This window comes from Vigna unguiculata, chromosome 7 (genome assembly GCF_037176805.1).
Source record: "Vigna unguiculata cultivar grain cowpea cultivar isolate G323 ecotype 2 chromosome 7, ASM3717680v1, whole genome shotgun sequence".
In the NCBI taxonomy this organism is placed as follows: Eukaryota; Viridiplantae; Streptophyta; class Magnoliopsida; order Fabales; family Fabaceae; genus Vigna; species Vigna unguiculata.
Window position 1 is genome coordinate 47,277,733 of NC_140798.1, and position 13,309 is coordinate 47,291,041.

General features: G+C 32.4%; 2 protein-coding genes and 1 non-coding gene across 4 annotated transcripts; 2 read left to right on the top strand and 1 right to left on the bottom strand.

The window, feature by feature from the left end:
- Positions 1-1,602: 1,602 nt before the first annotated feature.
- ABO1 (IKI3 family protein) lies at positions 1,603-7,056 on the top strand. 2 transcript variants are annotated; one of them, XM_028080705.2, is made up of 5 exons: positions 1,603-1,831; positions 1,929-2,274; positions 2,577-5,601; positions 6,281-6,379; positions 6,496-7,056. In XM_028080705.2, exons 1-5 carry the CDS (start codon positions 1,673-1,675, stop codon positions 6,818-6,820), a joined length of 3,954 nt encoding a protein of 1,317 aa, XP_027936506.2. In that variant the 5' UTR covers positions 1,603-1,672; the 3' UTR covers positions 6,821-7,056. The 2 variants fall into 2 exon arrangements, with proteins under 2 accessions (XP_027936506.2, XP_027936507.2); XM_028080706.2 differs by lacking the exon at positions 1,603-1,831 and having other exon boundaries at positions 2,132-2,270.
- A 437-nt stretch (positions 7,057-7,493) lies between these two features.
- Positions 7,494-7,565, bottom strand: TRNAC-GCA (transfer RNA cysteine (anticodon GCA)). Its single transcript has one exon. It is a non-coding gene; the product is annotated as a tRNA-Cys (tRNA).
- Positions 7,566-10,275: 2,710 nt separating this feature from the next.
- On the top strand, positions 10,276-12,300 carry LOC114190153 (WUSCHEL-related homeobox 13-like). The gene is made up of 3 exons (XM_028078939.2): positions 10,276-10,670; positions 11,361-11,891; positions 11,977-12,300. Exons 1-3 carry the CDS (start codon positions 10,448-10,450, stop codon positions 12,066-12,068), a joined length of 846 nt encoding a protein of 281 aa, XP_027934740.1. The 5' UTR covers positions 10,276-10,447; the 3' UTR covers positions 12,069-12,300.
- The last annotated feature ends 1,009 nt before the right edge of the window (positions 12,301-13,309 follow it).

Here is a 13,309-nt window from a genome sequence, read left to right on the forward strand (position 1 = left end):
TATATATTGTAAAAATAAAGTTTAATTACTCTTTTAGTCTTTGTTTTTATAAAAAAGTGACAAATTGGTCATCTAATTATTTTAAGTTTCAATTTGGTCACGATTTTTAAAAATGATGCAATTTGGTTATTTTCATTAAATTTCTTGAAACAGATCAATGATTTTTTCAATAAAATTAAAATTGTTAATAATAGTGATTTGTTTTATTTATGTAATTAACATAATCATAATGTCAATTTTTATAAAAATTAATTGATAATGAGCAAATTGCATTAATTTTTAAAAAATTAAAACTATATTAAAACTAAAAAAAATACTAAATGACCAATTTAACATTTTTTGACAAAATCAAATATCAAAAGAATCATTAAAAGTTAAAATTAGTATAATATTTTTCTTGAAATACATTGTGTCATTTGGATAAAATAAGAAATTAAATAATTGAGATTATTGTCACAGAAAAATATTTCAAATATTTGAAGTGAACTTTGTAATTAAATATTAACTGATTTGGCCGGTTAACAAAATATGATTTTTTTCAAACAAAATAATTAAAAAAATATAGCAAAATTAAGTTTTTGAAATTACTTATAAACTAGTGTTTTAAAATTCTAAAACAAACGTCAACGATGATATAGAAACCATGAGAAATAAATTTGTTTTTATAAATATTGTCTAATGTTGTTTTGATTATTGTTTTTTGGTTGAGAATCTTTACATTAATTAAACATAGATACGAGTATAAATAATATTTAATTATTTTAATTAAATACAAGATGAGTATGGATGGATATACACTAACTATCTTCATTATCATATTCTCGTCCTAATTAAATTATTAAAATATTTATAATATTTAAAAAATTATATATATTATTTTTAATATTTAATTTTATAATTCATTTTTTTACACGGTTGTTAATTGCATGAATACAAACTCTCTCTGAAATAATCTGAACCTGTTGCTATTGACGTGTTACATCGATTAACGACGAACGTACTACAGTGATAAAGAAAAATCATATCCTAGATATGTTGTAGAATTCATTAATCCACCTAAATGCAATAAAGTTGGTTTTTAGATAGTAAAACATAATTTAAGGATCTTATATTTTTTTTGTTGCTTTATATTAAAAAAAACGTTTTTTTTATCTTTATTACTTTATGATGCCAATTCATTTTACTATTATAAATTACACATATTTTATCTATCTGCATGACATTTTTTTTATCTATATATCTTAAATACATTATTGAATCAAAAACATGGATTTAAAAAAATAAAAGAAAAAACTATAAGAATTAAAATCAAAATTTATATATTTCATAAAGACTAAAAAGATATTTGAAATTTTACGAAAATAAAAATAAATAAACAATTTTACAGAAACTGAAATTAAATTTACATACATCGCTAATTTTAGATGAATTAACTTATCTAAGTCAGATATTCTGTTATTATTAATTAAAATATTGTAATTTTATCAAATTAGAAAAATATAAAGTTCCACTTTTATAATTTAAAACACTTGACTCTGATAAAAAAAGTTACATTTTTATTAAGGTACAAACAGTGTCTTGAGTCGGAGAATAAGAGGAAAAATAACAGGAGCAGCAGAAACTAAGTTAAACCCTACTTTGAACTGAAAAGAAGCGGCGAAGGGTTTGAGCAATGAACAACTTGAAACTCTTTTGGGAAGTTCCTTTGGGACTTCGTCTTCAATCCAACGACGAAACCGTTCGATTCTCCACCATCGACATCGAACGCAACCGCATCTTCTTCCTCTCTTCTCACAATCTCATTTACACTTCCCATCTCTCCTCTTTCCATGTCCGTCTCCAACACCATTCACCCCTTTCATTTGCTTACTCATTCATTTTCCTTCATTCCAGTAAATCTGATTCTAGTTGTGTTATGTTTTGTGCAGGAAACCGGTGTTTGGAGCCGTAACGCTTCGCTACCGGCGGACGCCGTTACCGTCGACCTCGAGCCGGGGGATTCCGTTACCTCCTTCGAATATCTCATGGAGAATGAAGCGCTTCTTATCGGAACTTCCAACGGCCTTCTCATTCTTCACAACGTGGACGACGGCTCTAGCGCAACGCAAGTCGTTGGCCAGCTAGACGGCGGCGTCAATGCCGTGTCTCTCAGTCCTGACGGAGAACTAATTGCCGTCACCACCGGTTTCGCGCAGCTTTTGGTGATGACTCACGATTGGGACGTGTTGTATGAAGTGCCACTTCACGATGATGTTTCTGACGACTGTCACGTAAGTAAGGACACTGAAACCCTGATTTAATTTCAACGCCTTCTATCACTGTTTTGATTCTATTTGTATTGTTTGGAAGATATTCAATTTTGGGATGTAAGGCTGGAAAGAAGAAAGATATACATAGAGAAAGTTATAGATGTGGCAAAATGTGTAGTGAAATAGGGAGAAAGACAAGGTGAAAGTGAGACGAGAGAGAGAGAATGAATTTAATACTCATATCATGATTTGTGAATTTGATTGTTTGATTGGGTTGCGTTTCTACGTGATGTTTAGTTTAGGATAGTGAATTTTCTGTGCTTTCAGGTGAAGGGAACTCTCTTCCTGTGTCCTGGCGAGGGGATGGGAAATACTTTGCTACCATGAATGATGTGTCCGATTCTGGTTGTATGCTTAAAAAGATTAAGGTTTGGGATCGAGATTCGGGGGAATTGCTTGCTTTTTCGGAACCAAGAAATTTTGCCGGGGCAGTTCTGGAGTGGATGCCCAGTGGTGCTAAAGTTGCAGCTGTTTGTGATGGGAAAGATGAAAATGAATGTTCCTCTATTGTTTTCTTTGAGAGGAACGGATTAGAGAGAAGCAGGTTCAGTGTTGACGCAAAAGTAAAATTCATGAAATGGAATTGCAGTTCTGATCTTCTTGCCGGTGTTGTTGAATGCAAAAGTTATGACGCTGTAAGGATATGGTGTTTTAGTAATAACCACTGGTACCTGAAGCATGAAATTAGATTCTTGAAGCGAGATGAAGTCAAATTCATTTGGAATCCGACAAAGCCTCTGCAGTTAATTTGCTGGACTCTTGGTGGTCAGGTCACGGTTTTTAACTTTGTTTGGATTACAGCTGTAATGGATAATTCTGTTGCACTAGTCGTTGATGGCTCCAACATTCGTGTAACCCCACTGTCTTTGTCCTTGATGCCACCTCCTATGTTTCTATTTAACCTGAAATTTTCTTCTAATGTCCGGGGTATGGCAGTATACTGTAAAAACTCTAAGAACCAGTTAGCAGCATTTCTTTCAGATGGTAGCTTGTGTGTTGTGGAGCTTCCATTAATTGAAACCTGGGAAGAACTAGAGGGGAAAGAGTTCAATGTTGAAGCCTCTCATACAGAATTGGTTCTTGGATCCCTTTTACATCTTGAATGGTTGGATTCCCATAAACTATTGACCGTTTCGCATTACGGTTTCAGTCACAGTAGTGACTCATTTCAAGCATCAGTGGTTGGTGGACTTCAAGGCTTCTATTTGCGCGAAGTGGAACTCGAATGCTTTGAAGATGTTATTCCAGGATTGCTAACTTGTTCGGGATGGCACACAACAGTTTCAGAAGGACAAGCCCTTGAAGAGCTGGTTATTGGCATTGCTTCATGTCCTGCTAATAAACAAACTGCATACATTCAGTTTTCTAGGGGGCAAATCCAAGAATATGTATCTAAATCTGGGATTAGTAGAGGATCTTTAGTTCAAGAACAACAAGGATTTTCGGCAGCTTGCCCTTGGATGAGTGTAGTGCTAGTTGGCAGTGCTGGCCCATCAAAACAAGTGCTTTTTGGGCTGGATGAGCTTGGCAGACTGCATGTTAATGGGGGTATAGTTTGCAACAACTGCAGCAGCTTCTCATTTTACTCAAATTTGGCTGACCAAGTTATCACACATTTAATTCTTACAACTAAACATGATTTGCTTTTTATTGTTGACATTGCTGACATATTTAATGGGGAATTAGATATAAAATACAGTAACTTTGTTCGGATTAGCAATAGAAAAAAAGAGGAAAATGGAAGTTACATAAATATATGGGAGAGAGGTGCTAAAATTATTGGAGTTTTACATGGGGATGAAGCTGCCATTATACTGCAAACTACCCGGGGAAACCTAGAATGTATATACCCAAGAAAGTTGGTTTTGGTTTCCATTATTAATGCATTAGTTCAAAAGCGCTTTAAAGATGCATTACTCATGGTTAGAAGGCATAGAATAGATTTCAATGTAATTGTTGATTACTGTGGGTGGCAAGCATTTTCCCAGTCAGCTTCTGAAATTGTCAGGCAGGTTAACAATCTGGGTTACATAACCGAATTTGTTTGTTCTGTAAAGAATGAAAATATTATGGAGAAACTATACAAAAATTATGTTTCTGTCCCTTGTCCAAAGGTTCTTATTGATACGTTAGTTGGGTCACCCCCGAATTGTCCTGCCAGTAACAAGGTTTCTTCTGTTCTGATGGCCGTAAGAAAAGCTCTTGAGGATCACATAACAGAAAGTCCAGCGAGGGAGCTTTGCATTTTAACCACTCTAGCTCGGAGTGATCCTCCATTACTTGAAGATGCTTTAAAGAGAATAAAAGTGATCCGTGAAAAGGAATTGTCTCATGCTGATGAACAGGGGAGAATGTCTTACCCTTCTGCCGAGGAAGCTTTGAAGCATCTTTTGTGGTTAGCTGATTCTGATGCTGTCTATGAAGCTGCTTTGGGTCTTTATGATTTAAATCTTGCTGCTATTGTGGCATTAAATGCTCAGAAAGATCCAAAAGAGTTTCTTCCATTCTTACAGGAATTGGAGCGTTTGCCTGCTCAATTAATGCAATATAAGATTGACCTTAAGCTGAAAAGGTTTGAAAAGGCACTCAGACACCTTGCTTCTGCCGGTGATGGTTATTATGATGATTGTATGGCACTTGTGAAAGAAAATCCTCAACTTTTTCCATTGGCTCTTCAACTTTTCACTGGCCACACTGAGAAGATGCAATTCCTTGAGGCATGGGGGGATTATCTCAGTGATGAAAAATGCTTTGAAGATGCCGCAACAATTTACTTATCCTGTTTCAATCTGGATAAGGCTATGAAATCTTATCGTGCTATCAATAACTGGAGCGGGGTGCTTACAGTTGCTGGGTTACTTAATATGGGAAAGGATCAGATGCTGTCTATTGCCAATGAGCTCTGTGAAGAACTTCAAGCACTCGGTAAACCTGGGGAGGCTGCCAAAATTGCCCTGGAGTACTGTGGAGATGTTAACACTGGTGTTAATTTGTTGATTACTGCAAGGGACTGGGAGGAGGCTTTGAGGGTTGTTTTTATGCACAGAAGAGAGGACTTAATTGAAACAGTGAAGAATGCATCTCTGGAATGTGCAAGCACACTTATTGGTGAATATGAGGAAGGCATAGAGAAAGTGGGGAAATACTTGGCCCGATACCTGGCTGTTCGACAGAGAAGATTACTTCTTGCAGCAAAGCTCCAGTCAGAGGAACGTGCAGCGAGTGATCTTGAGGATGATGCTGCTTCAGAAGCCAGCAGTAATTTTAGTGGAATGAGTGCATACACCACAGGGTATGTACTTTCCTTGGTCCCATATATCTCTATAATTTGCCAGTTTTAGAATGTTAATTTCATGTGCTTTGTGTATATATTCTGAATCAGTTTTCCTTGACTTTTAGGACGGATTTTACCATCTTATCCTTTTAACATGTTAAAACAAACACAGCCAACAGCCATGATACCCAATTGATCTTCCTTGCATTAAATGAATATACTGTTTACAAAGCTGCTGCAAAATCTAGCAGTGTGCTATTATGGTTTTTACAACTGTAGTCTCTACCTCATAATATTTGTGATAACGATTTATTGTCTTCATGTAGAATGACATGTAATTGGAACTCATTATTGTTTGGGAGTCAAGTCTGACACTTCTTTTCCCATCCCCTCTTGGGGGTTACAGAATCATTATCACATTCAAGCACATCTTTTTATCCATCTTACCACATTTATGGTTCTAAACTCTCTCTTTGTGATGTTACGTTTTATTTGATCTGGACAACAATTGTGTCCATGATCGAGTTACTCTTTATGACTCGTTTTCTTAAAAGTGAATTGTAAAAAATACCCAATGCTTTCTGTCTCATTAAATAAATGACAAGATTGAACCATACTTTTCTTTTCACACAGAAAGAATAGAAAAGGTTGTACTTATGGTGTGTGAAGTTTCATTTGTGTCTCATTTCATCAACAGGACCAGGAAAAGTTCTGCTGCTTCATTTAGTTCAACTGCTACTAGCAAGGCAAGAGACGCTAGGCGTCAGAAGAAAAGAGGAAAAATCCGTCCTGGAAGGTATCTTGATACGATAATTTATTGTTTCCTCCTGTCACTCATCCTCTCCTACTTTTTTGTTAATCATGAGTCGCTACTTATATTGTGAAGTAATAGTTTTTTATTTCTTGTTGTAGTCCTGATGAGGAGATGGCCTTGGTGGAGCATTTGAAAGGCATGTCGCTAACAGTGGAAGCTAGACGTGAGCTGAAATCTTTGTTGGTTTCCCTCATGATGTTTGGCGAGGGCGAAACATGTAGGAAGCTACAGCTAATGGGGGAAAACTTTCAATTATCTCACATGGCAGCAGTCAGATTAGCTGAAGATACAATATCTAGTGATACCATAAATGAGCATGCACATACGTTGGAGCAATATGCCCTAAAAGTAAAGAGTGAACTTCGGAATTCAGAGGCTTTCTCGTGGCGGCTTCAAGTTTTTTTGCCCTACCAGTCAATATAGCTAATTAACATGTTTTTTTGAGTTTGATGTATTGACATGCAATTTGATGTTGTTGGTTGTGTTTCACTCAACATGTACACTAACGACGAAATCGATTAGTTCCTCAGGAGAGTTGATAGAATTTAGGAATAGTATAAAGGAAATATTTAATGCTGTGACCAAATCTTGTCTTCAAACACGAATAAAATTCGTATGCCCTTTCAATTTCCGAAGAAAAGGTTGTTCAATTCTTAAAATGCTATGCAACAAAAATGTAGTGACAGTTCATCCTTCATTTAAAAATCTAACTTATCATCAGTAGAATTTGAACTCGCTTTATTGTTTTGTCGATCAATTTGACAAATATTTCAATACACGTCTCTTGTAGTCTTTCAAGAAACGAAAGATTATAATAATATCTCACCAATAAAAATTGTCATGAAAATAGTTATTTCACCCCCTAATGATCCTGTTTCTTAAGTTGGTTTAATAGTGTCCACAATTTCTCGAAATTTGTTGGTACACGTTTCTGTGGGTTTCATATTAGTTGTGCTCTTAAGACTTCGATATGTATACTTTATTACTATTTTTACAAAAAAAAAAGACAGAATGAATAAGGTGGAGAATGTAGTAGAATGAATGCATAAAAAAGTGATCCCTGTCCATAGCATTGCAAAATAAATGTAAAATGAGAAGGGCCCAACCGGGTTCGAACCGGTGACCTCTTGATCTGCAGTCAAATGCTCTACCACTGAGCTATGGACCCTTTTGGTAGAACACACTTATCTTTACCTAAAAGAAACAAAGAAGTGGAATCAATAGTATCCCGGTTTTTCCGCCGGGAACCATTCCTCGGAAATTATTTAAAATATATTAACCAATAGACACGAGAAGTGAATAAATTATATGATATTTTTTAAACATAAAAACATAGTCAACTTAAATTTATTTTTCATGAACTTGAGTGGATATTTTTATGACTAAATAATTATATCGATTTATAAAAATAACTTTAAGAATAATCTCATCTATCAAATAAATAAAATAAAATAAAATCGAAAGGCCCAATAAGATTGTGTATGCAGTGGCGGATCTTGACCAATATTATTGGGGAGCCAAAATAATACATCCAAAATTTATACATTTAATTATTAGCATTAATACCGTAAAAATGAATACATAAATTAGTATAACAATAAGCTACATCATTAGCGGGAAATTAAACCACACTTAAAATCTAAAAGAAAAAATCGATGATAATCAAACCACAATTAAAATCCAATTATAAAAAACACATAGTACAATCCATTTTCTTCTATATTCATAAAATAAAAAATTAATATACAATAGATTCATTAAATAAATTATTAAACTAATATTTCACTCTCAAGTGAGACAAAAGATAATTACCTTCTTTTTTATTGATTCAAGAATAGAAGAGAACAACTAAGATATGAGAGCAAAAATAATAAATAGTTTTCTCTTGAGAAACAAAAGAAAATAGACATATAATGGAACCACAATTAAAATTTGATTATAAAAAACACACAGTACAATACTTTTTCTTCTATATTCATAAAATAAAAAAATAATATAAAAGAGGTTCATTAAATAAATTATTAAACTAATATTTCACCATCAAGTGAGACGATTCTTCTTTTCTTTCTTGAGAATGGAAAAGAACAAAGGAGAAATAAGAGTAAAAATAAAATATTTTTTCCTTTTCAAATACAAAAGAAAACGAATACACATAAGAATGAAATATGAGAACAATTTGTGAGAAATTCAAACTATAATAAAAAATAATAATAAAAATATTTTGATAAATCTTTTTATTCTTTACTATGTATGATTTTATATTTTATTATTTATTACCATTAATTATTATTTTTATAAAAGAAAAAAATATTTAATTTAATATTTATAATAAAAAAAATCAAAATACATAATATCTATATAAAAAATAAAATCAAAATTTTTGGGGGGTTTTGGCCCTCCCCTGCCACCATTATGCTACGCCACTGTGTGTATGATTTGGATTTTGATCTTAAATTTTAATCTCAATAGGTAGTAGGTGAGAGATCCTAACCTTTTAATATTATATAATATATCTGACGGTTGTGGCTACGTCGTTCACCAAAGACCATTTCCATCCACCAGCCATGCTACATCTTGTCTTATTAAGATCGACTCACATTTAATATCAGATAAAAAGTTTAAATTATACCAATAATATAGTTATCTAAAAATATAAAAAAATCTACTCAATTAAAACAAAAAATATGAAATAATATGGTTGGTGAAAATAAGTTCAATAATAATAACCTTCATTAAATGAAAATACTGTATACACCCTTTCATTATGTAAGTAAAGTTTAAAAATAATTTATATTTCTAAATCATCCGGTGCTGTTATAAATGTCAGAAAAAAAGTCTTCTTCGATTAATTATTTGAAGGTTTTATTTCTAATTTACATATACTTTAGTCCCAAAACTCAATAAATTTAGTTTTGTTATTTTTATTGAATCCCTAAATTTTATAAAGATGGTGTTCTTTTAGTTCTTATGCATCACTATGATTTAACAGAATAAAAACAATGACTAAGAGAAACCGCATCACGTTATAATATTTATTTGGCTTAAATACCTTTTTGTCATCATTTTCGTAGTGTTTATTGTAGATGATCATCATTTTGACAGAATGTTTAAAATGATCTTTATTTTTCTCATTTTTACCGAATGTTTAAAATGATCATCATTTTCGCAATTCGTGTTTTATTGGGTCATTGGATTGCAGTTGCGCTCTTCATTTCAATCTTCCAGTTAATCATCATCAACGAGGTAAGTGGGTTTAGGGTTTTCTGGGTTGTGTTTGCTCGTGGTTAGGGAAAAAATGATGTTAACAAACCGTACCGCACGTAACACACCCTAATACAAACAGTGTCACCTGTACAATGCTTCGTTAATGATTTAAACGATATTACAGGAAAAGGACCAAATAAAATACAAATTGCGAGAATGAGGACCATTTCAAACATTAGGTAAAAATGATGATAATTTCAAACATTCTGTCAAAATAAGGATCATCCGCCACTACAAAAATAGGACAAAAAATATTTAAACCTATTTATTTAGACAAACTAAAATAAATAAGAAAAATCTAATCATATTTGGAGAAGTGCTTAAATAAAACTATTAAGAAAAACACTCTTGTTCAGATTCTAGGACACTGATCAAGTGGTCCAAACAAAAGCTACAGAATTTAGGTCTGAACGTGGAATTTGATTTGAATAACGTTGTTTCTACTGTACTAGATTTTTACCTCTCTTAATAATATTATTATTATTCATCTTATTTAATATTTTGATTTTTTTATTATAAAAAGACGTTATAATAAGTAGGCACCGCAGAAATAATATAAATAAAGAATAAGGAAAGAAGGAGTCACATGTGGCACAGCGTTAAAGAGGATCAAGTTTCTCGTTTAAAATGTCTGTGTCTTTTGTCTGTTTCTCTCACTTTCTCCTTTTCTGACAACCTTTGTGGACTTCTCTTTCTCATTCTCTCTCTTCATCAAATCAACAACATCATCATAATTCAGACCACAATCATCGTCACAGAGAGACAAAGAAGACAGAAGAAAAAGAAATGGTGAACGTGGTGGAATTGCAGAAACAGCTGCAGAGGTGGCAGCAGCAGACTGGGAACAACAACAATGTCAATGTCGACGCCAACGGAGAACTCATGTATGTCAAAGTCATGACCGATGAACAGTTGGAAACTCTGAGGAAACAAATTGCTGTCTATGCCACCATTTGTGACCAACTCATCGAGATGCACAGAACACTCTCAGCTCAGCAGGATCTTGCAGGTTCCTCTTCTTTCTTTCACTCTTTCTCACTGTTATGTTCTTAGTTTCTGTAATAATTATGAACTGTACCAAGTTTTCTTCTAAAGAAAATTCTCAAGATAAGGTTTTCACCTTCTCTTTACCATTTTTCTCAGTTTGATTTTTATCTAAATCTTGTTTCATGGGATTCCAGTTACCAACGTACTATTTACTGCTCTTGTTTTTATTATTAATTTTTTTTTTCAGGTATTTCCACTTTCTACTATTTAAGCCAGCCTGTTTCAACAAACTAGAAAATGACAGGAAAAAATATCAGCCACACCTTTTTCCCCTGCACACAGGGCACATTGGATTTCCAATTTCTAATCATAACCGATAACCATTTATTTCATGCTTTAGTAATTGTATATATGTTTGAATACGAGAGTCATTGTTTTAGAAACTTTATCCTATTAATATTTTTCAGGATATTATGTTTCATCTGTAATCGGACAATTCATTTCTGTATTTACATATGAGATGTATATATCATGAGAAAGATGTCTGAGAAGTCTCGATTCAACTAAAAGTAAAACAATTTCATAATATATAATTGGAATTGGAATGCTCACTTCATTATTGATTTCTGTGAGATTGAGATAAGTTTAAAATATGATTCTTATCGGATAATCAATAACATATTTTGATGTTTTGATTTATTTTTCGGATCAGGGGCTAGATTGGGAAACCTGTACTGTGATCCATTGATGACATCTGGTGGACACAAAATAACATCAAGACAAAGGTGGACACCTACACCAGTGCAGCTTCAGATTCTGGAACGCATATTTGATCAGGGAAATGGAACTCCAAGCAAGGAAAAAATCAAAGAGATAACTGCTGAACTGGGCCAGCATGGTCAAATTTCTGAAACAAATGTGTACAATTGGTTTCAGAATAGGCGTGCTCGATCCAAAAGAAAACTGCAAAATGTGGCTCCTACCAACACTGAATCAGAAGTGGACACCGAGGTTGATTCTAAGGATAAGAAGACAAAACCTGATGAGTTTCTGTCTCAACATAACATAACAACAACTTCTTCTGGAGGAGCTGAAAAACTGTGCTTTCAGAGCCCTCAGGTGTACTCTGAGTTGCAGTACTTGAACAATGATTCCAACAAGCCCTATTCCATGTTTCCATCAGATGCCAGTTTGAAATCCACAAGAAATTTGTCTGTTTTTAACCAGGTGCTGTCAAATTCAAGTATGTAACAACATCTTGTGCTTTTTTCCTTCACTTCATTCTTCATCATCAAGATTGGTCCTATTATTACTGTGTTTCTTTGTAGGGAATGAGTATGCAGGTGGAAAAATGGAAGTTGGTGGATCAGTGAGCTATAATTTATTCCACCAAACAGGAGACTGTAATCTTGGAGGTTGATTTTTAGTGTGATATCTGCAAAGAATTGTGAGTGTGTTGTTTGGAGTTGTGTTCATGAGTTCATCACAAACTGGAACTCAATGTAGTAATGTTCATCACAGAATAGCATAAAAATGTTGTGTAGTTGCCTTCTTTGTAGCTACTTCAACCTTTTCTACTGTCACAACTTCTACCTATAATGCATGATCATTTTGTACCATTAAGTATGTTTAATCTAATACTTGTTCTTTCACTTTGTTTTTGTCTAAATTCTTCTGAAAGTGCTTCACTTTGTAGGTGTGGTGGATTAGATTAATGAACAATGTTCTCCTAATAATGTTTGTCTTATTTTAGCACTGAAACACAAAATCATGAATTAAGAAGAAAAACAGATCTCTTGATAACTCTAACCAAAAAAATTGATAGGAACTTTAGTTTTACACAATGTTTGGTTTTGGTGAAATGATCTAAAATAATTCAAATCACCATTTTTTTTTAAATTGTTATAGTTAGCTAGGTTTTAACATTATTATTTTTTTAAAATTTGTGATAATTGATAATTAAAGTAAATTTAACAAATTTATTTTACACGATTTAATGATGAAATAAAAATCTTTATAAGTTTTTTTATACATGAAAATGAAGAGACATCAATATTAAGATCATGGGAAAGTAAGTGAGGAAATAAAAAAAATAAAGTAAACTGTCAAATTATTTCAATAAATAAATACAATAAAATATTTTTACTTATTTATTTTAATATTAATTTTTAATTATCCACAATTATCATTATTATGGTAAATTAATGTACACATATATTGTCGTACTTGTGTGTACGATTTTTATTTATTTTTTAAATATGTGTGATGTGATATTATATTAGTAAGTAATGATAATGTAATGCTTTTAAGTTAATATATTAGAAAAGATGGAAAGATTACTGTTAATAAAAAAAATAGAAATAGACAATTTTTTTTTAAAAATTTATAAAAATAATGGTTAATTTAAAAAAATATAATAAATAATTATATTTTAAAAAATAAAATTAATATTTTGAAATATAAACATAAATAAAAAAGTTATTTTTATATATTATTATAAATAAAAAAATAATCAATTATAATTAACGATCCATAATCATCTATTTATACAAAACAACACTTCAAGACCCTTGTTATTTTCATCTTTCACCTACAAGCCACAAACCATGTCTTATTATTTCTCACCATCACGTCAAAACAAAAGTTCTCTTCAAACACATG

Coding starts and splice junctions, on each gene's coding strand:
- ABO1 (XM_028080705.2), top strand. CDS start 1,673: ATGAACAACTTGAAACTCTTTTGGGAAGTTCCTTTGGGACTTCGTCTT. Junction 1,832..1,928: donor CCCATCTCTCCTCTTTCCAT/GTCCGTCTCCAA, acceptor TGTTTTGTGCAG/GAAACCGGTGTTTGGAGCCG. Junction 5,602..6,280: donor ATGAGTGCATACACCACAGG/GTATGTACTTTC, acceptor TTTCATCAACAG/GACCAGGAAAAGTTCTGCTG.
- LOC114190153 (XM_028078939.2), top strand. CDS start 10,448: ATGGTGAACGTGGTGGAATTGCAGAAACAGCTGCAGAGGTGGCAGCAG. Junction 10,671..11,360: donor AGCTCAGCAGGATCTTGCAG/GTTCCTCTTCTT, acceptor TTTTCGGATCAG/GGGCTAGATTGGGAAACCTG. Junction 11,892..11,976: donor CCAGGTGCTGTCAAATTCAA/GTATGTAACAAC, acceptor GTTTCTTTGTAG/GGAATGAGTATGCAGGTGGA.